Source organism: Ranitomeya imitator, chromosome 1 (genome assembly GCF_032444005.1).
Source record: "Ranitomeya imitator isolate aRanImi1 chromosome 1, aRanImi1.pri, whole genome shotgun sequence".
In the NCBI taxonomy this organism is placed as follows: Eukaryota; Metazoa; Chordata; class Amphibia; order Anura; family Dendrobatidae; genus Ranitomeya; species Ranitomeya imitator.
Genome location: NC_091282.1, coordinates 547313371 through 547336700, shown reverse-complemented (window position 1 = coordinate 547336700; position 23330 = coordinate 547313371). Strand labels below are relative to the sequence as shown.

The window sequence follows — 23330 nt, the reverse complement described above, 5'->3', positions numbered from 1 at the left end:
CACTGAAGTTGGATCAGCCTGTAATTTGATTTTCTACTTTGATTTTGAGTATCATTCCAAATCCAGACCTCCATGGGTTATTCTTTTTGATTTACATTGATCATTTTTATGTTTTATTGTTCTCAACACATTCCACTATGTAATGAATAAAGATTTGCAACTGAAATATTTCATTCAGTGATATCAAGGATGTGGTATTTTAGTATTCCCTTTATTTTTTGGAGCAGTGTATAAAGAATTGCAAGAGTGCAATAGGATCCTATCCAGGTTAAAAGTTTGATGAACGAAAAGTAAAACTGCTCACCTTGTAAAGTTGTGTGAGACAAAATATTTAAAGGGCCTAAAGACCAGATGCAGAAGCTTCCATAGAATATCAATAAAAGTAATCGGATTGGAAGTGATTCCGTGCCCTCTGCAATTATAAGACAAGTTATAGTAGATACAATAGCAGGCTTATTGTCGACACGTTTCAGAGTAAACAAACTCCTTCCTTAGGACAACCATACAAAAATAGTCAGTACTAAGTAGACTATTTTTGTATGGCTGTCCTGGGGAAAGTGTCGGGACTCGGGAGACTCTGAAATGTGTCGACAATAAACCTGCAATTTTATCTATTATAACTCGTGTCATATTTCCAGAGAGTGCGGAAACACTTCCAATCTGGTTACTTTTAATGTTATCTAATAGCATCAGTTCATTTATTTTTGGCATGATTACATTTGAGTAGAAGCCTCCATGCTAGTTGATCTTTGAATGAACTGTTTGTGTCCACTGACATTCAAGAACAACCGCTTATCCAGATGCGGCAATGAAAGCTAACATACTATTACTGTGGATGAAGACTTTGAAAGCTAAAGTCAGGGGTGTATTGTTAAGGAACTGAACCAAAACTGTACAAGATGGATAGCTAGGAAAAGAGAAAGACACAATTTCCATGCATTGGGCACAATTTTCACCAATTTTGACCTATCACAACACCAGTTTATTTGGAACTGTTCAATATCAGTGGCACTTAGTAAGTGTGGAGCAAGGTTAGAAACAAAGGTCAGTACATCAGTTTACACAGTAGACTGGTTGTGTACAAAATGATGCACTATACTGAAAAGTCTGCTGGTTAATCTTATGTGGATTCAAGGTCACCAATGCAGGCACTAAGTGAGAGAGCTCATGCTATGCCCTACACTCTCATGGTGAGCTTATGTTTGCATAGTGTTCAATAAGTATTGATTGAACATAGAAATGCAGGCTGACAGCTACATCTCCCTTGCATAAGGCACAATGCAGTGGCTACAGCCTGGCTCTATGATGGCGTCCACCCAGGTAAGTTTCATGTACCTTACTATCATGTAGAAAGTGCAGTAATTATTTTTCTTGTAATGGTCTAACTTGCACAGCAAACTTGCCCGAGGTGTATAGTTGGTCCAATGCAATGTTGTTGACTTGTCTCTTGTTAAAGTGTTTATATGAATCGTTAAGTATCTGAGAAATATAACACACTAGCACTCACACCTTTTCATTTTCACCTCACACCTCTCATTTTCACCTCATCACCTCAGTATATACATGTTTGTCATCTCCCTTATATATAGTATACATCTGTATGTCATCTCCTGTATATAGTATATACCTGTATGTCATCTCCCCTGTATATAGTATATACCTGCTGTGTGTCATCTCCCCTATATATAGTATATACCTGAATGTCATCTCCTTCTATATATAGTATATACCTGTATGTCATCTCCTCCTGTATATAGTATATACCTGTGTGTCATCTCCCCTGTATATAGTATATATCTGTGTGTCATCTCCTCCTGTATATAGTATATACCTGCATGTCATCTTCTATATATAGCATATACCTGTATGTCATCTCCTCCTGTATATAGTATATACCTGTAGGTCATCTGCTCCTGTATATAGTATATACCTGTATGTCATCTCCTCCTGTATATAGTATATACCTGTATGTCATCTCCTCCTGTATATATATGTACCTGTATGTCATCTCCTCCTCTATATAGTATATACCTGTGTGTCATCTCTCCTGTATATAGTATATATCTGTGTGTCATCTCCCTTGTATATAGTATATACCTGTGTGTCATCTCCTCCTGTATTAGAGCTCGTTCACACGTTATTTGCTCAGTATTTTTACCTCAGTATTTGTAAGCTAAATTGGCAGCCTGATAAATCCCCAGCCAACAGGAAGCCCTCCCCCTGGCAGTATATATTAGCTCACACATACACATAATAGACAGGTCATGTGACTGACAGCTGCCGTATTTCCTATATGGTATATTTGTTGTAGTTTGTCTGCTTATTAATCAGATTTTTATTTTTGAAGGATAATACCAGACTTGTGTGTGTTTTAGGGCGAGTTTTGTTTGTCAAGTTGTGTGTGTTGAGTTGCGTGTGGCGACATGCATGTAACGACTGTTGTGAGATGAGTTTTGTGTGGCAACATGCGTGTAGCAACTTTTTGTGTGTCGAGTTGCATGTGACAGGTTAGTGTAGCAAGTTGCGTGCAGCAAGTTTTGCGCATGGCGAGTTTTGCGTGTGGCGAGTTTTATGTGTGGTGCCTTTTGAGTATGTGAAAGTTTTGTGTGAGGCAACTTTTGCATGTGTTGCAACTTTTGTGCATGTGGCAATTTTTCCGCGTGTGCAAGTTTTGCGTGTGGCGAGTTTTCCATGAGGTGAGTTTTGCACTTGTGGCGAGTTTTGCAAGAGCCTAGTTTTTGCATGTGGCGAGTTCTGCGCGTGGCGAGTTTTGAGTGGCGACTTTTGTGTTTCGACTTTTATGTGGCGAGGTTGATGTATTTGTGGTGAAATGTGTGCTGAGGGTAATATGTGTTCAAGCATGTGGTAGTGTGTGGCGCATTTTGTGTGTGTGTTTATATCCCCGTGTGTGGTGAGTATCCCATGTCGGGGCCCCACCTTAGCAACTGTACGGTATATACTCTTTGGCGCCATCGCTCTCATTCTTTAAGTCCCCCTTGTTCACATCTGGTAGCTGTCAATTTGCCTCTAACACTTTTCCTTTCTCTTTTCCCCATTATGTAGATAGGGGCAAAATTGTTTGGTGAATTGGAACACGCGGGGTTAAAATTTCACCTCACAACATAGCCTATGACGCTCTCGGGGTCCAGACGTGTGACTGTGCAAAATTTTGTGGCTGTAGCTGCGACGCCGCCAACACTTTTCCTTTCACTTTTTCCCCATTATGTAGATAGGGGCAAAATTGTTTGGTGAATTGGAAAGCATGGGGTTAAAATTTCACCTCACAACATAGCCTATGATGCTCTCGGGGTCCAGACGTGTGACTGTGCAAAATTTTGTGGCTGTAGCTGCGACGGTGCAGATGCCAATTCCGGACATACATACACACATACACACACACACATTCAGCTTTATATATTAGATGTTCTAGTTGATATTTCTTTTAATATAAGAAACTGGGAATACATTATCTGCCCGAACGGCAGACTGATTGTAGATGGGTTTAAATTGCAAATGAGAAAAGTCTGAACATTGTGTATTGCGGAGGAGGTGAAAGATTCTTACATTTCAAGTGACACCTAGAAACAGCATCATTGAAGATTACAGCTAAATGAAAAACATACAGGATTAGTGCCATATATGCCATTTATATAATTTATGCCATGTAAGATTTTAATCAATGTCTCACTGAACACAAGAACGGTTTCCAAAATTTGGGTGAGACTCTGTTTCATTGAACATTGTTTTTACCCATAACCCATAAAAGTAAGGTTAGCCCCTTCAAACCTGCTTTCACCTTTATGACCAGGCCAAAGTTTACAATTCTGACCACTGTCACTTTGAGATAATAACTCTGGAGCGCTTTAACGGATCTCACTGATACTGAGATTGTTTTTTGCGACATATTGTACTTCATTATAATAGTAAAAATTTTTCAATATAACTTGCATTTATTTGTGAAAAAACAGAAATTTGGTGAAAACTTTGTAAATTTAGCAATTTTCAAACTTTTTAATATTTATGCCCTTAAATTAGAGACATGTCTACTTTACATCAGCACAATTTTGAGACTTTTTTTTTTTGTTAGGAAATTATAAGGGTTAAAAGTTGACGAGTGATTTCTCATGTTTTCAACAAAATTAACAAAACCTTTTCTTTATAATAATAATAATAATAATTTTTATTTATATAGCGCCAACATATTCCGCAGCGGTTTACAACTTATAGAGGGGACTTGTACAGACAATAGACATTACAGCATAAATGCTTTAGGGACAACATCACATTTGAAGTGACTTTGAGGGGTCTATATGACAGAAAATGCCCAAAAGTGACACCATTTTAAAAACTGTACCCCTCATTGTGCTCAAAACCACATTCAAGAAGTTAATCTTTAGAATGTGGAAGGAAAAAATGAACATTTATCTTTTTCACAAAAATTTAACTTTAGACCCAATTTGTTTTTATTTTCACAAGGGTAACAGGAAAAATGGACCCCAAAATTTGTTTTGCAATTTCTCCTGAGCATGCAGATATCCCATATTTGGGGCAAAATTACTGTTTGAGTGCATGGAAGGGCTCAGAAGGAGCACCATTTGACTTTTTGAATGCAAAATTTGCTGGAATTATTTGTGGATGCCATGTTGTGTTTGGAGAGCCCCTGATATGCTTCGCAGAAGTTTGTAACATTGAGCCGCGAAAATTTAAAAAATCACATTTTTCCCACAAAAATGTTTTTTAGCCCCAAATTTTCCTTTTCATAAGGGTAACAAGGGAAATTGTACCATACAATTTATGGTGCAATTTCTCTTGAGTACGCCCCTACCCAATATGTGGAGGAAAATCCAGAATTTGTTGTGAAATTTCTCCTGAGTACTCCGATACCCCATATATGTGGTTGAAAACTACCTGTTACGCCCACAGGGTGTGACAAGGTAAAGTGGACTCACTAGACCACTGATGGTGCAGTGGCAGCTGTATACCTGATACTCAAAAGACAGGAGAGTAGATCTCATAAACCAAAAGATATTTATTAACAAAAAGGAAACAGGTGTCAGAGGGAAAGAACCTCTGGATCACAGCACTGTACCACGTAGTGGAGCACCGGGCAAGGTGTACCCCTATACAGGGATTCCCCCGTCACAACACCAAGTGGCCTGAATGCTACGAATCCAGGACCAGAGGACGACCCATACTGACAAACTAGCAACACAGTAGAATACTTGGGCCAGCTGGTTGGGACAATCCCAGAAGCTCCATGAAATCCAGCAAGGTAGTTTCCACTGGTAGCAGGATCTGGAGGATTCCGTGAGGAGAGGCAAGGCAACCTGGAGTGAGAACCGGAGAGACCAGAGAAGTCCAGAATGGGATTCACCAGAAGAGGACTCTGTGAAAATAGAGACATAAGTAAAGTGCAGAGCACAGCAGAGCGTGGCCTGAAGCTGCGGCAACAATCCAAAGAATGAACACATAGCCCAGGCACCTCCCTAAAGGGGAGGGTGCTTTTTATGCACAGAGCATCATAACACAGACGGCCCTAATAGCAAACAGGTGTCCTGCTGTTTCAAGTATGTGCAGGAAGCGGGGCGCGGCTCCTAAGAGCATTTCCAGGAGACCTGCCAAGAGGATGCAGGTTCTTAGCAGAGAAAGAAGCCGCAGATCGTCTGGAGCCACGGACAGGGTGAGTAAGGCTGTGTGATAGGCGCCGGTCTCCCTGCACAGCGGAGACCGAACCTGCGGCTGAGGGCATGACACTACCATATATACTTGAGTATAAACCGACCCGAGTATAAGCCGAGACCCCTAATTTTGCCACAAAAAACTGGGAAAACTTAATGACTCGAGTATAAGCCTAGGGTGGAAAATGCAGCAGCTACTGGTAAATTTCAAAAATAAAAATAGGTACCAATAAAAGTAAAATTAATTGAGACATCAGTAGGTTAAGTGTTTTTGAATATCCATATTGAATCAGGAGCCCCATATAATGCTCCATGTAGTTCATGATGGGCCCCATAAGATGCTCCATACAAAATACGCCCCATACAATGCTCCATACAGTTTATGATGGGCCCCATAAGATGCTCCATATTAAAATATGCCCGATATAATGCTGCACAAATGTTGATTATGGCCCCATAAGATGCTCCATACAGACATTTACCCCATATAATGCTCCATAAATGCTGATTATGGCCCCATAATATGCTCCATATACACATTTGCCGATATAATGCTGCACAAATGCTGATTATGGCCCCATAAGATGCTCCATAGACACATTTGCCCCATATAATGCTCCACAAATGCTGATTATGGCCCCATAAGATGCTCCATACAGATATTTGCCCCATATAGTGCTGCACATGGCCCCATACAGATATTTGCCCCATATAATGCTGCACATGGCCTCATACAGATATTTGCCCCATATAATGCTGCACATGGCCTTATACAGATATTTGCCCCATATAATGCTGCACATGGCCCCATAAGATGCTCCATACAGATATTCGCCCCATATAATGCTGCACATGGCCCCATGTGCTGTTGCTGCGATTAAAAAAAAAATACAAAAAAATCACATACCTCTCAGGCCCCCGGCACTTGCTATATTCACCTGCTCCACGTTCCACTGTCGGCACCGCTGTATCTTCCCCGTCCTCTGCACTGACTGTTCAGGTAGAGGGCAGCGCGCACCCTAATTGCGTCATCGCACCCTCTGACCTGAGCGTCACTGCAGAGAATGGGGAAGACGCAGCGGCACCGTCGGTGGAATGGGAAGCAGGTGAATATCGCGCACTGCGTTATACTCACCTGCTCCTGGCGCGGTGTCCCTGGTTCTCCGGCGCCGGCAGCTTCCTGTAGTGAGCGGTCACATGGTAACGCTCATTACAGTAATGAATATGCGGCTCCACCCCTATGGGAGTGGAGTCGGGTCCATATTCATTACTGTAATGAGCGGTACCATATGACCACTCACTACAGGAAGAAGCTGCCGGCGCTGGAGAACCAGGGACACCGCGCCAGGAGCAGGTGAGTATGATTACACAGCTGCCGCTCCCCCTACCCTGCCGAACCCTGGGTATGACTTGAGTATAAGCCGAGAGGGGCAATTTCAGCTTAAAAAATGGGCTGAAATTCTCGGATTATACTCGAGTATATACGGTACTTTTGAGGCACAGTGAAAAGCTCAGAAGGGAAGAAGCATCATATTGGAGTTCAGATTTTGCTGCACTGGTTTGACTGTGCCATGTCACATTGGCATAGCCGCTGAGTTGCCAAAACAGCAGAGACACCATTTTACAAACTACACCTCTCAATGATTTCATCTAGATGCAGTAATCATATTGACATAACAGGTGGGTCACAGAATTTTATACCATTGGGCAGTGAAGAAAAAAATAATTACATTTTTACCACCAAAATTTTGTTTTAGCCCCAGATTTTACTTTTTCATACTGAGAAATGGGTAAAAAATGGCACAAAAATTTGTCCCACAATTTCTGTTTACCCCTTCACCCCTTAGAGCTTTTTTCAGTTTTGCGTTTTCGTTTTTCGCTCCCCTTCTTCCCAGAGCCATAACTTTTTTATTTTTCCATCAATCTGGCCATGTGAGGGCTTCTTTTTTGAGGGCTGAGTTGTACTTTTGAACAACACCATTGGTTTTACCATGTCGTGTACTAGAAAGCGGGAAAAAATTTCAAGTGCGGTGAAATTGCAAAAAAAGTGCAATCCCACACTTGTTTTTTTGTATGGCTTTTTTGCTAGGTTCACTAAATGCAAAACTGACCTGCCAGTATGATTCTCCAGGTCATAGACACCAAACATGTCTAGGTCCTTTTTTTATCTAAGTGGTGAAAAAAATTCCAAACTTTATTAAAAAAAAAAATTGCGCCATTTTTCAAATCCCATAGCGTCTCCATTTTTTGTTATCTCAGGGTAGGTGAGGGCTTATTTTTTGCACGCTCAGCTGACATTTTTAATTAAATCATTTTGGTGCAGATATGATCTTTTGATCTCCCGTTATTGCATTTTAATGCAATGTCCCGGCGACCAAAAAAAAGTAATTTTGGCATTTTGGCTTTTTTCTCGTTACGCCGTTTAGCGATCAGGTTAATCCTTTTTTTTATAGATCAGGAAATTCTGAACATGGCGATACCAGATATTTGTATGTTTGATTTCATTTTTATTGTTTTATTTTGAATGGGGCGCAAGGGGGGTGATTTGAACTTTTATATTTTTTTAATGTCTTTTATATTTTTAAAAACATTTTTTTTTACTTTTGCCATGCTTCAATTGTCTCCATAGGGGACTAGAAGCTGGCACAACTCTATCCCTTCTGCTACATAGAGGCGATGGTCAGATCTATGATGCTATGAGCACTGACCACTGGCTCAGAGTTTGACAGCGGCATTTAACTAGTTAATACCTGCAGATGGATTGCGATTCCACCCGTGGTTATTGCGGGCACATGTCAGCTGTTCAAAACAGCTGACATGTCCCGGGAAAGATGTGGGCTCCGGCGGTGAGGGGAGGAGGGATACCGACATGGACGTACTATTACACCTGATGTCGGTAAGGGGTTAATGTAGACATACCTATATATGGCTGTGCAGTACTGCTTAGCCATATGGTGCGGGAGGGATGGAGTGCTATTTGTCTCCTGGAGCACAGATTTTCCTAGAATAGTTTGCAGACTCCATATACAGAGTCTCTAAGTGCCAGAAGAGCAGAATTCCCCTCAACAAACCCTATTTTAGAAATTATAACCCTTTGGGAATTTATCTACAGGTGTAGTGACGATTTTAACTCCATGGGTGTTTTCCAGAAACAAGCAGCAGTGGATGTTGATGAATGAAAATTGCAAACTGCTGTTGTAGTGACCAGTACATTATGCCCAGCTGATGCTTCTGGAGACACACACCTGTAAATTAGGCGGGCTCTCTTCGCTACAAGCATGTGGATGCAAAATGTGGTTTAGGCACACTGTGGAGATCACAAGGGAGGGGGGCATATGGAGTTGGGAGCGCGCAGAATTTGCTGAATTTGTTTTTGGGGGCAAAGAGCCATTTCACTTTTCCAGAGCTTTTGTGCTACTAGTAACGTGGAAGCCCCCTATATTTCCATTGACAGATGATGGTCCTGTGTGGCACCTTTTTTTGTGGATTGAGTTGAAGCTTTTATTGGGAACATTTTACATAAAATTTAGGATCACATTTATCCAGCGCTCTACACTGAGCACTTACTTTGGGGTTTCCATCTAAATTTCCAAGTGACATAATTCAGATGAAACCCCCGAAGGATCCATTAACTATAATGAGGCAGCAGAGTTATCTGTGTTCAACTATGTCCTTTTTTTTGGAAGTGCACAAAACTGTGGTGGACCACGTTTTTATGCACGCATAAAAAGAAGAGCACAGCCTGATCATAGGAAAAACAGCGTCTATAGTGTTTCCATCTGCCTCATTATAGGGAATCTTCTGCCGAGGGTTCTGTCTGAATCATGTATTTCAGCGATTTACATGGAAACCCCGGTGCAAGCACTCAGCTCATAGGGCTGGTTAAATGTGCCTCAAGCCTTACTGTGATCTCCGGGAGGCAGAATGAACAAATCAACAGCAGGTTAAGAATTGGCTCTATTTATTTTTTATGCTGTTCCTCGTGCGGTAGAAGTGATTTGATGACTTTATTCTCCAGGTCGGTGCGAATACAGCAATACCAGATTTATATTTTTTTATGTTTGGCAGCTGTCACACACTAAAAGAATATTTTTTTTCAAAACCTTGCATCGCCATATTTTGAGAGCTATCATTTTCCCATACTTTGACTGTCACAGTCATGTGACTTCTTATTTATTGCGGGATGAATTGACATTTTTATTGGTACCAATTTCAGATACATGACATTTTTTTATCACTTTCTGTACCGATTTTTAGGAGGAAGAATGAACAAGAACTAGCAATTCATGATTTTTTTTGTCGTTCCATGTGCGATAAAATTGATAAGGCATCTTTATTCAGGTCAGTACAATTACAGCAATACCACATTTCTATACTTTTCTTATGTTTTGGCGCTTTTACACAATAAAAAACTTTTTATATGATTATACTATTATATAGAAAAAATAATTATTTTGCATCACTTTATTCTGAGAGCTATAACTTTTTTTTTATTTTTCCACTGACAGAGCTGTATGGTGGCTTGTTTTTTGTTGGACTAGATGACGAAGTCAGCTATACCATTTTATATACAGTACATTCATTATTTGCGTTTTATTCCACTTTTTGTTTGGCTGTATGATAATAAAGCATCGTTTTTTGCCTAATTTTTATTTAGTTTTTTGTGGTGTTCACTAAAGGGGTTAACTAGTGTGACAACTTTAGTGGCCGGGTCGTTCTAGATGCGGCGATAGCAAATATGTTTACTTTTTTGTTTATTTTATTTTTTTATTAAAAATATTTATTAATGTGTATATATATATTGTATATATTTATACAATATATTTTAATTTTTTATTAATTATGATTTTTTTAAAAATATCTTACTTTTTTTTTTTTTTTACTTTGTCCAACTATGGGACTTTCACTTTTTGTAGTCTGATCGCTTGTAAAGCATAGCAAAGCAGGAGCATTCCTATGGTTTACAAACTGTCAGCTCTGCACTGGCAGACATCATGCTCTGAGAATGATCTAGCAAGTTTGCTAGATCTGGTGACCTGGATTATGACGACATCGGGTCACCATGGCAACGATTTGCCCCTCGCGATGACATAGTTGGGGAGCCTATGGGAGAGCAGAGGGGGCTCCCTACCGATCGCAGCCTTTAGAGGGTTAAAGTGCCAGGTGCACTACTCCTGCACTGAGTGCCGGGTGTCAGCTGTCAGAATCAGCTGACACCCAGCGGCGATCACGCGCACACAGCCTCTGTGCGCTCAAAATCGCCATGACGTATCCATACGTCATAGGTCGTTAAGTACCAGCCTACCATGACGTATGGATATGTCCAATGTCGGGAAGGGGTTAATAATATAATTTTAATTGCAAAATCTTCAGTTTTACTCAAATTACTTAATACACAAATAAATACACCCCACATCAAACGCTATTATACCTAGTAGTTTGTATGGCCTCCATGATTTTTAAGGACAGAACCAAGTCTTCTAGGCATGGAATTAAAAACATGGCGACATATTGTCACATCTATCATTTTCTTTATCCAAACAACCTGATTTAAAGCTGGGTGGAGAGCGATGGCCAACTTATCTGTGAATTCTGCTCTGTATTGACAGAGAAGATGCTATGATTTCTGATTTGTCTGACATAGCAAATTGATGACGTTTTATTGTCATAAAAGATATTTGAATTCAGAATTAATGTAGATATACAATGTTGAAATCTGCAAAAATGAAACCTAATTGACACACAAAATCTCATGAAATATCTTTGAACAGTGTTGCTTGTCCTAGATAATAGGCTGTATTTATTGCATATAATTCTGGTTCTTTTCTGGACAATTGTTCTTCTGTTCTTGTCAACTGCAAACAGGAAAATCAGACTGAATAGTGGAAAGCTGATGATTGATTAAAGCTATTCACGGGACAGATCCATCATCCAGAAAAGTAGTTCCTAATGTATAGCTTTCAAACAACTGCAACTGGCAGCATGTGACTGCTTGAAGCCAGAGGTTGAAGACCACTGTTATTGAAAGTCAAGTACAGTGCGTACAGCTACTGTATTTTTTTTTTGCACGTATCAGGTAGCCCAGGCCTTTATTGTTACAACACTGAGGTAGTGACTCTCAAAGTAGATGCTAGTTGTTCCTTTTTTTTCATATTTATTATTATTTCTAATTCAGTATACACATTTCTTATATAATATACCCATTCCATTGTGCTATAAAAAGATTCTCACTACTCTCAGTCCCCGTATCCAAACCAATTTTGTTATCTCAGAGATGGACACACACTACAGCCAATTTCACAAGAGGCCAGTTGACCTACACATTTGCTTTTAGACTGTGGGATCAAGCTGGAGAATGCCAACTGTATGTAAACATGCAGAGAACATAGAAATTCCATGCAGATGTAGTCCTTGGCCAGATTCGAAACTACGACCAAATGCAACAATGAAAACCACCAAGCCACAGTGTGACCCCTTTTTGACTAATGATTTCAATTCATTATTTTAGTCTATGCAGCTACAGAACAATCAAGTATTTCAACACTGTTCCAAACCTGATGGTAATAGTCAGAGATCACAATTGATGCCTTATTTTTTTTCATTATAGGACACACCATGTTGACCAGCATAGCAGAACGTATAATGTACTGCCTAACAGGCAAAACACCAAATTCTGTGGGTCCTGCAGACATTTCCGAAACCAGCGATGGTTTCGATTTTGTCGAGGTAAAGCCAGGCCGTGTTTTAAGAGTACGACACATCTTGCCCTCTCGATCAGGAGCTGGAGCGGAGGAGGACATAGAGGAAGTGAAGAAACCAGGCCGAGGACAGATCCAATGCAAGCGTCGAATAACTGTCTATCGCAATGGGCAGCTCGTGATAGAAAATCTTGGTACCGCTCTTCGTTCTGAGATCTTGCACTGCCGCAATGGGAATACTGAACCAGCTGGAACATTGGAAGTGGAGCTTTCAGATTATACCAGCACAGGTAATGAAAGTGCTGCAGGAAAAGAGAATGAATTACCACCTGGGAGGCGCAGGAAACGTAAGCCGAAGAAAGTGGTGCAGGTTGACTGCCAAAGACGTGTTACTAGCTGCAAAGGCACACATTCTGATGTAGTTCTGTTCTTCATTCATGGTGTTGGAGGCTCTCTTGACATATGGAAAGAGCAACTTGATTTCTTCTCAAAACTTGGGTATGAAGTTGTAGCACCTGATTTGGTGGGACATGGTTCAAGTGCAGCACCACAGATAGGTGCTGCTTATACCTTTTATGCTCTTGCTGAGGACATGAGATGTGTGTTCAAGCGCTATGGCAAGAAGAGAAATATCTTGGTGGGACATTCGTATGGGTAAGATAGAAAACTAAAATCCATTTTTAGATTTTCTTGTGAATGTGTTCATTTACTTTCATTGCTCATATTATACTTACTTTGGGACACATCAATAGCATGTTTTTCAAGGATCGTATATAATGTACTTGATGCATTTCTTCAAATCCATATTTGAAAGCATTAGATTTTAACATAGTTAAAGGAGGTTGTCCAGTGAAGATAAGTTATCATCGATCTAGAAGTTAGGCGATTACTTATAGATCAGTGGGTGAACCGCCAGATCGGCAGAATGGGATGCCTTTATCCCCATTATGCCCTTTACAATAACGTGGCAACGTGCATAGCCAACCGTCGATCCATTCACTCTTCCTGGGGCTGCCAGAAAAAGTTGAGTGGAATGCTCGGCAGACTCACAGGGAATGAATGAAGTGTCTGCTGGACATACGCATTGCCCTCCATTCTAAATGGGGATAACGGGATAAAACTGTGCCAATTAGCAAATTACCATCTCTCCTGCGAATAGGATATAATTTATCTTCACTGGACGCCACTTTAACATTTTTGGTTTGTACTGACTGCACAATCTTTTTTGATGTCACAGTCAGATTTCTAAGACTTTTGACTAAGTAGCAGAAAGTACAGATGCATGAAGAGTCCTGCAGCCATTTTTTTTTACAATTTCTGCCATTTTTTAGGTGCATAACTCGGAATTGCTGTGAATGCAGCAGTACCACGTCATCATTTATCTATGTGATTCATCTATTAGATCCAGAACTGTGTTAACTCAGCCAAGCACTGCTTTAATTTTCAGGCACCATTTACTCCTGTAACTTATCCCCTTGAGAATGTACACAGTTTTCATGTTTTTATTTCATTTTTCTTCCCTACCTTCCTAGTGCCATTACTTTTTAAAATTCTCATCAACATAACTGTAGGGTGGAACTGAAAAACAAAAATAGGAATTTCACAATTGTGTTTTTTTATTTTGTTTTTACGACATTTACTGTGTTACGTTTACATATTTAATTTATTCTGTGCGTAGCTATGACCATGCCAAATTTAGGATGTGTTTTATATTTTACTATATTGAAAGATACAGGAATATACTAGCATTACACAGTACCAATGTAAATGAATGGGTTGCCTAGATATTTGCTAATCATTTTCACAAAATGTATTTATTGACATGCGGCATTATTCATCATTTGTGATTCATTGAAGTCACTTTTTTTTGTCTTGTGTTTCCGCCAAACTCTTAAAAATTATGGATCCTGTTCATAAATTCCATGCAAAAAAATCCCTTTTATTTAGTCTTAAAATGGTTGTTGAAACTTTTCAGCATCAAAGTTGCAAAATGTAGAAAAAATACGCTACAATGAAAACTCCTCCGGAACCTTCCATACTCCAAGGAGAGTTTGGAGTGATATTTGCCAAAAAAACATGACATTTGGTAAAAGTCTAATTTCGTCAATCTGTTTAAAATACCTGGATAAACAAAGCTGTTGAGGAAAAACAAAAAAAGGCTAAAAAAACAAAAGACAAGTTTAAAAGTGGAGTGAAACATATAAAGAATAAGGTGCAAATACAAAAGCCATTAAAAAATTAGCAAATTACTCCAGGAAAGTGGAGAATCAACAATTATGAATTGGGGGTTGAGAAATAATAAAAGCTAATCATTAATGGAAAGTTTAACTCCTCCATTCCGTTGTAAAAGGATCATCCTAACTAAGACAAGTTATACATTATTTCTTATAAAAAATGGGAACTTAGTGTTTTATACTAAATGCAGTAAGAATCTATTATTGGTTAGGAAATGGGAAAGTCTATTTTCATCGAAAAGCATTCTGCAAATATGATGCTTAAAAATAAAGGATTATCTGTTATGAAAGAATAACACAAATATAATTGGTTTTTATTGGGTTGTCTATTAAAAGCATTATACGGGGTGAAAATGATGAAATCCAGCCAAGTGTTTAAGGACAATGACAGCTATACATATGGCATCCATTCTGCTAGTTCCCATTATGAGCATCATTGTATTTCACAAACATGAATGAAAGATCACATGGTTTGCATTTGTGATGATGCAGTATTATTTGTTGGATCCTACTTGTGCAGAGTAATGAGAATGAATCATACATAGATGACGATGGCTATGCGTTAAACAAAAAAAATACAAACAGACCAGTCATTGCATTTACTACCAGTATGCACGTGGAAATGTTAATGCACAGGCATGGATATGATAAGCACGTGTTAACTGCTAATCAGCTTGCTACCATTGGAATGTGTTACTGTAGTTTGTTATGTATGACAATATTTTGTACTAAATCACTGATGGTGATATACATAGCGAAGCATTCAGATTATTTGGTTGGGGTAACACTTCAACATTCTCATTTTTTCGGTTTACAGAGTCTCCTTTTGCACTTTCTTGGCCCATGAGTTTCCTGATTTGGTCCACAAGGTGGTCATGATAAATGGTGGTGGTCCCACAGCTCTTGAACCCAGCCTCTGTTCCATCTTCAACATGCCGACTTGTGTGTTGCATTGTCTGTCTCCTTGCCTTGCGTGGAGCTTCCTCAAGTGAGTAGAATTGAATCATTTAGTACCTACTGTGACCTTTCTTTCCTAGCTCACTACCAAATTCTACATTCCTTAACTTCAGTTTCTTCCTTGGGGAGACACTCTTCAATATCACAACCAGCAGTGTGAGAATACTGTGAGAGTACCCGGTTTACATCGTTTGTTTCAATGTCTCAGTCTTGAGTCAATGGTCTTTATCTTAGAGAGTATTGCCTGGACTCGAGACAATTTGGTCCGCTTCTTATGAGCAGGTTTTCTTCCTCTGGTTGTAAACGAGAGTTCTCACTCATAGACAGCAAACTGGTAAGAAACTTTATCACAATGGGCCAATTCATCAACCAGTTTTTGCTGGAATTCTGACTTAAAAATGCTTGAAATGTCATAGTTTTTTGGTGCAAATTCATGTTGCACACTAATAGTGTGATTTTTGCCCATTTTAAGCCAATTTCAGTCAGCCCCACCAACTTTTTGAAAAGTTGGCGGAGTTCAGGTGGATCTGGGCATCGCCAATCAAAATTTACAGCATGGAAATGGTTGCCCAAGACAGTAAAAATATACATCAAATGAATTAAAGACACACATGTTTATGCACAGGCTTATGCTCTGGCGCTCTCCCTTCATTCATGGTGCTTTCACATTGCGTAGAGGCATCTGTTCAGTGGCCCAATTGGGGCTTACGTCTGAACCTCCCGCAAATGTGATTCAGACGTATGCTCTGATGGGGCCATCAACTATAATGGTAGGTGTACATACCTGAAAATGATGTAAGTCACAGTGCACATTCGCTCTGCTGGCACCATTATAGTCTAAGGCCCTGTTGGCGCGTTTGTTGAAATCCCATTTTGCAGGGGCTCAGATGCAAGCCCCGATGTGAGCTACTAAACGGGTGCCTAAATACAATATGAAAGCACCGTTAGACTAGCGTACAAAATGTCCTTCTTAAAGGGAATCTGTTGGTAGGATTTCACACCACAAACTATTTATATGTGCATGTAGCGCTTTCAAACACAAGTCCAGCAATACCGTTCTATGGCCAGTCTGTTCCTCTGTTACTGAGAAGTCAGCATTTAAATTGATATGCAAATAAGGCTGAAGCTCTGAAAGTCTATGTCACTGCAGCTCTATTCCTCACTGGGCATCGCCTCCTCCTGCTTCACCATCAGCCTCTATGCTGTGTGACTTCAGGCAAAGGAACTGTCAGTCATGGAGGAGGAGATGGCCTTGTTACAAACTGGCCATGTATAGGTATTGCTGGACTTGTCTTTGAAAGAACTAAATGTGGATATTAATAGGTTGGGGTGTGATATCCTGCTGATAGATTTCCATTAATGAAATTGGGCTAAAGTTTATTAGAAAATGGTAGAGGTTTTCCTCGAGTGATTGTCATTTATCTGTGTCCAGAAAGGCTTTTTAAGAAGAACCATGAGCGTGAATCTGAGTTTGGCTGAATGTTATTCTTCTCTGAAATGCCAGGGTGTTTAAGATCTTGTAACTAAATATATTTAGAAAAGCCAACTGTGCACCACAGCAGGAGATGAGACTATTATAACCTCCGTAGGTAATTGACCGAATTCTCACATATTGAAAGACTTTGCAATCACCGCTAGCAGCGCTTGTAAAAATCCAGTTGGGGCGGCCCTGGACTAGTCTGGACTCTGGTTATGGTGTCTGTGCGGATCCTCTAATTAGATTTTCTCTGAAACACCAGAATGTTTCTAAGAAAAATATGCCTGCCTGCAATCATTCAGCCAGACTCTGATTCATGCTGCCCGTGGTTTGGACAGCATGAAGTACTTGACAAGTTCTTCTTCCCTATACTCACTTTTACATCCCTGTAGTAAAGTGTACTCTCTATGCTAATGAGGCATCCAGGAGTCCTGCCCTGCTTACCTGAGCTTAGGAGTCCAGGTAATATAATGCAATGCACAGACTTTTTGCAGGTCTACTGGAGGGTGAATGGAAATTACTTCACGGAATAATAGTATAATAGTAGCTTAGGGTTGTTTAAGATGTAACATTTTCTTTAAGATTTATTTTCCTGATTTAAAAAAAAATAGTTCCAAGTGACAGAATCTTAAAAAACTACTCTAACATTTCTAATTCCTAATACACTGATCCTTTTTAAATTTGTAAATTTGTAGTGACCACAATGCAGCTCATCAGGAGTCTCCATTATAGGCATCATGTTGCAAAAGCGTTATAGTGTCCAATTACCTACTATACTAGTGTCATAGTGATGGGTAGAAGTTTCAGCAGGGAATCTTGCTGATCAATAAGGTGGAAAAGGCAACTAAATTACGTGGTCATTTCAAATAATAATTAAAGAAGTTGTCCACTACTAGGACAACCCATTGTCATACCCCAGGCTTGGCCCCGATAAAATAAAAAAGCTTATACTCACCTCACGTGCCAGCGCCGTTCCACCAGTGTCAGCACTCGTGCTCCCGGGGCGCTTGCGCGGTTATAAAACGTGAGCCAGGCACCCAATCAGTGCTGGCGTTACTGGCCTCGCCTTCAGACAAATTGAACATCATGAGGAAGTCAGGGCTGCTCTCACTTTCTCTTGATGTTCGGAGGCAGAGACAGGGACACCAGCGCTGATTGGGCCAGGCTCACATGGTATAACACTTTGGGAGCGCGAGTGCCTACCCAGCTGGAACAGCATCGGCACGGGAGGTGAGTATAGGCTTTTTATTTTATTAGTGCTAAACATTTAGATCAAGAACGGTTTGTCCTAGTAGCGGGCAACCTCTTCAAAAAATAATAAATAATATTTATCACAAGTAATAAATAGTTTGTGTGAAATAGGTGGTGGTCTAACAGCTGATTCTCAGAAATCTACACAAGCAATCAATCCTTCAGATGATCTAATAGGAACAGCTATTTAAATGAATAAAACAATGTTCTTTGACTTTCATAATATATGGGCAAAATACTATTAGTTATTTCTTATCAGTGTTTTGTTTTGGAAAGTGACATCTTTAAAAAATTGAAAAGTGCCTATACAAAAGTACACAATAAGATATAGTAAAATGATTGGATCACTGAATGTGAATTGTCTTTATAATCCCTTCTTTATCTTATGCTAGGGCTGGCTTTGCTCGACAAGGTGCCAAAGAGAAGCAGCTCTTACGAGAGGGTAATGCCTTCAATGTGTCATCCTTTGTACTACGAGCCATGATGAGCGGCCAGTACTGGCCAGAGGGAGATGAGGTTTACCATGCAGAATTAACTGTCCCAATCCTGCTGGTTCATGGCATGCATGACAAGTTTGTTCCACTAGACGAAGACCAAAGGATGGCAGAGGTAAATTGATTCAAAATTGCTACACTTGAAATGAAGGTCATACTTTTGGATTGTATGTCATCACTAAAGAAAAAAGGAATGTAGTCAGCTTACCGGTCTTAGGCGAAATCCCCAGACCTACCAACGCCCAGCACGGTTCGGGGTGAGCGCCCACAGCAAATGAAGACAAAAAGAGAAATGATCCAGCTGGAGGTGGAGGCAGTTCAGACTTTGTGAGACTTTATTAGACAACTAAAGCGATAAAAAGTTCTTCAACAAGAAAAATCTTTACATAGCAAACACCTGGCACACCAGTGAGGAGGATCAACGCGTTTCAACTATGAAGTCTTACTCATGATCATGAGTAGACGTCATAGTTGAAACGCGTTGATCCTCCTGGTATGCCAGGTGTTTGCTATGTAAAGATTTTTCTTGTTGAAGAACTTTTTATCGCTTTAGTTGTCTAATAAAGTCTCACAAAGTCTGAACTGCCTCCACCTCCAGCTGGATCATTTCTCTTTTTGTCTTTGTATGTCATCACTGGTATGTCTTGCCTATAGTAGCCACAGAAAATGCTTGTGTAACAAGTTTTGTAAAATGGACTCTAATCTTTAATGGGAACCTGTCACCCCCAAAATCAAAGATGAGCTAAGTCCACCGGCATCAGGGGCTTATCTACAGCATTCTGTAATGTTGTAGATAAGCCCCCGATGTATTCTGAAAGATGAGAAAAGAGGTTAGATTATACTCACCTGGGGAGGCAGTCCGGTCCGATGGGCATCGTGGTCCGGTCCGGGGCCTCCTATCTTCTTACGATGACGTCCTCTTCTTGTATTCATGCTGCGGTTTCGGCGCAGGGGTACTTTGTTTGCCCTGTTGAGGGCAGAGCAAAGTACTGCAGTGCGCAGGTTCCAGGAAAGGTCAGGGAGGCCTGGCGCCTGCGCACTGCAGTACTTTGCTCTGCCCTCAACAGGGTAGACAAAGTACGCCTGCGCTGGAGCCGCAGTGCGAAGACAAGAAGAGGACGTCATCCTATGAAGATGGGAGGACCCGGACCGCGGCGCCCATCGGACTGGAACCGCCCCTGGGTGAGTATAATCTAACCTCTTTTTTTCATCTTTCAGGATACATTTATGGGCAGCACGGTGGCGCAGTGGTTAGCACTACAGCCTTGCAGCGCTGGGGTCCTGGGTTCTAATCCCACCCAGGACAACATCTGCAAAGAGTTTGTATGTTCTCTCCGTGTTTGCGTGGGTTTCCTCCGGGCACTCCGGTTTCCTCCCACATTCCAAAGACATACTGATAGGAATTCTAGATTGTGAGCCCAATCAGGGACAGTGTGCAAAACTGTAAAGCGCTGCGGAATATGTTAGCGCTATATAAAAATAAAGATTATTATTATTTATTACATTGGTGGCTTATCTACAGCATTACAGAATGCTGTAGATAAGCCCCTGATGCCGGTGGGCTTAGCTCATCTTCAATTTTGAAGGTGACAGGTTCCCTTTAGAGTGATACATGATACATGCTGCCCAATCGGTGCATCTCACACTCTGAATCTCTGCAACATTTCAGAGAAAAAGATACCATACATTAAAAGCTGCCAGGAATCTAGACTGCGCTATAGACTATTTTAATCAATGTCCCAAAATATACCAAATGGCACTTCTAATTGACAAATACAACTCAGAAGAGGCAGTAAGTTATACCGCCACCAAAATGAAGCGAACCATCAATATATTAAAAATAATTTTTTATTGAAAAGAATTAAAAATTGTATAAATAGGCCACATGTCCATTATGCACCTAACGTACCCCAAAGAGGGAAACGCTAACGGGCCAAATAGTACCAGGTAACATTCAATTATATTTAAGGAGATAATAAACTATTGTACATCCAGCTTGTCACTTCTGAGATACAAACTATACATACACATATAAATTGCAATATCAACGGTTCACTAGGTGCTAAAAGCATCCATTTTGTTAATTTGGCAATTAATACATATATTCCTACTGAATCCAAGTGTAATCATTTAAATCATGTTTTTCTCTGAAACGGATTGGGCAGCATGTGTCAGCTGACAGGATCACTTTAAATCTACATAGCTAGGTCAGAAATGTCTGGCTAAGCATTTTTTTTACCATTAGATGATATAAAATACATGTTGGGAAAGGTTTTCAGCTTGCAATAGAGACACAGGTTTGAGAAATGAAGCACCGAGTTGCTGCAGTTCATGCTATTCATCATGTAACGTTAGAGACGCCCTGTGGTTAAAGCTAGAAATACCTTATACAACACTGGACTGCAGATTCTTTACAGTCCTGTGATTGACTCATCATTGAGTTTGCAATTTTTGTTTTCAGTCATTTTCTCCTTTTTGCTATTATTTTTGCCTAAATCATTATTTATTTTGCATCTTTTTTTTAAGCTTGCTGCCACTTTTTTCTTCCTAATGCCTTGCTTAAATCATTTGTGACGTAAAAAAAATCACTATCTTTTTTTGCGCAAACTTACTCCAAACTTTTTTTTTCTTTACTTCTTGCAGACCAGTATGCAAAATTTTAAAAGGTCTTGTGACTTTTTACTCTAAAAAGTGCAAAATAAACAGAAATGAAAAGCAAGGGCATTTTTGAATTTGTGCGTTGAACATTCCGCATCATTTTAGTGAATTTGGTGCAAAATTCTCCAGCGGAGAAAAAACAGACAAGACAAAAGAAGGGACGTAACCTCCCAAATGATGAATTGGGGCCTGCTGTTCATTTCTTGTATTATGCTTAGATTCTCTTTACTGCAGTATATTGATACTCAAATATCTGATACTCAGGATTCAATTGTAATGAAGCATGTAAATAAAAAACCTTGTCTCTCTTAGATGATTTTGTGTTTTGCTTTGATGACACATTTTCTTTATTCACACCCCCAGATCCTTCTAGTCAGCTTTCTAAAGATCATAGAAGAGGGAAGTCACATGGTCATGTTGGAGTGTCCAGAAACCGTTAACACTTTGCTTCATGAGTTCTTCTTATGGGAGCCAGAGGCGCAGAACACAAGTGCAGAAGAAGCTGTGAACGAGTGAAGAGGAAAGTCATTGCTGAATTTAAGGAGAAACAGAAGAGACTTTTCTGGTGATAGCTCGAAAAGCTATCAAAGCTAAAAGTCTTCGTTTGGATGAGATGTCTGATGGTCGCAAGCAACTGGCCAAGGTTTTAGACTTTGGTTCACAGCACAGATGGTGTCCAGGGAGAATATTGCTGCTGACAATTCAGGAAATGTAGATAATACAATTTTAAAAGAGGTCCCCCCACCATTTGACCTCCTATTCAGCCATAATAATTTGCAGGACGAATAGTGGTTGTTGAAGGTCCCTTGTGGGTAACACATCAGATTGACCAATATTGTAGAATTGTGGTATGCTACCTTTTAGAGAACCTTGCTGGTCACAGGTCGTATAAGAGGAATGGTTTTCAAATGCTGAGCATTGGTACAAGCTGAGAATGCAGAATTATACTAAAAGATATCATGATATAATCCATCTGTAAAGTAATTGTGTACGTAGACAGATGGCTGCTTAGGCCTTTTTTTGCCAAACACAATCTCTGGCAGAACAATGGTTAAGTAATGGTGTATATTTGTGTCAGGTCCAATGGATAATAAGAGACTGCTTGTATAAATTGCATAAATCACATAGAAGATAAGTAAAGAGATATAAATTATGTTGATAATGTATTTTCTGTGGCTCTTATTTAAGATGACTGCCTTGTCCTTTTCCTTCTTCTGTTGTAAAAATGGAGGATGTTTGAAGGCAGTATTAAATCAAAGTAAATATGTCATTTATAGAACGTTTCTGACTTTTCATTCTTTAAGACTCTGAAAATAATTGTGGTGTGATAACATAGGATTGGCTCATCAATCTCAGACCAGCATTGATCAACCCGATATATTGTGGGGCATCAAATGTGCCCCTTGACTCCATGACATCATCAAAGGGATGCACATCAGAATTAGCCAGAGCATTGTCAATGAATGTTTACACATCAAACTACAATACTTTACAGTGATCTAAAGATATGCACATAATACTGTACAAAAGTCTTAGGCAGGTATGGTAAAGAAAGTAAAAATGGTTTAAAAAATACTGATAATAATTTATTTTGATCAATTAACAAAATTCAAATTGAATGAACAAAACAAATCTAAATCAAATCAACATTTGGTGTGATGGTCCTTTGACAACTCTTCTAAGTACACCTTGGAGAACTAACCACAGATCTTCTGTAGATATAGACTTATGGATATCCTTCTGTCTCCTGTAATCCCAGATGGACTTGATGATGTTGGGATGGGGGCAGTGTTCTGGAATCACTGCGTTGAGAAACACGTGATGGTGTCTCCGCGGTGTTGGATGTTTTGGTCTCCCCGAGGCCAATCATCTGTGCCTTTATA

At 39.9% G+C, this 23330-nt stretch overlaps 1 protein-coding gene across 2 annotated transcripts in view; it reads left to right on the top strand.

The window, feature by feature from the left end:
* Nucleotides 1–22726, top strand: part of ABHD8 (abhydrolase domain containing 8) — a 36720-nt gene extending 13994 nt beyond the window's left edge. Inside the window, exons 2-6 of one of the 2 annotated variants that reach the window (XM_069767683.1) lie at nucleotides 9936–10019; nucleotides 12286–13030; nucleotides 15428–15598; nucleotides 18688–18904; nucleotides 21811–22726. In XM_069767683.1, coding sequence (XP_069623784.1) covers nucleotides 9965–10019; nucleotides 12286–13030; nucleotides 15428–15598; nucleotides 18688–18904; nucleotides 21811–21963 — 1341 coding nt within the window. In that variant the 5' untranslated portion in view covers nucleotides 9936–9964 and the 3' untranslated portion in view covers nucleotides 21964–22726. The remainder of the gene's footprint in view (nucleotides 1–9935; nucleotides 10020–12285; nucleotides 13031–15427; nucleotides 15599–18687; nucleotides 18905–21810) is intronic. The other variant, XM_069767684.1, reaches the window with a different exon arrangement.
* The last annotated feature ends 604 nt before the right edge of the window (nucleotides 22727–23330 follow it).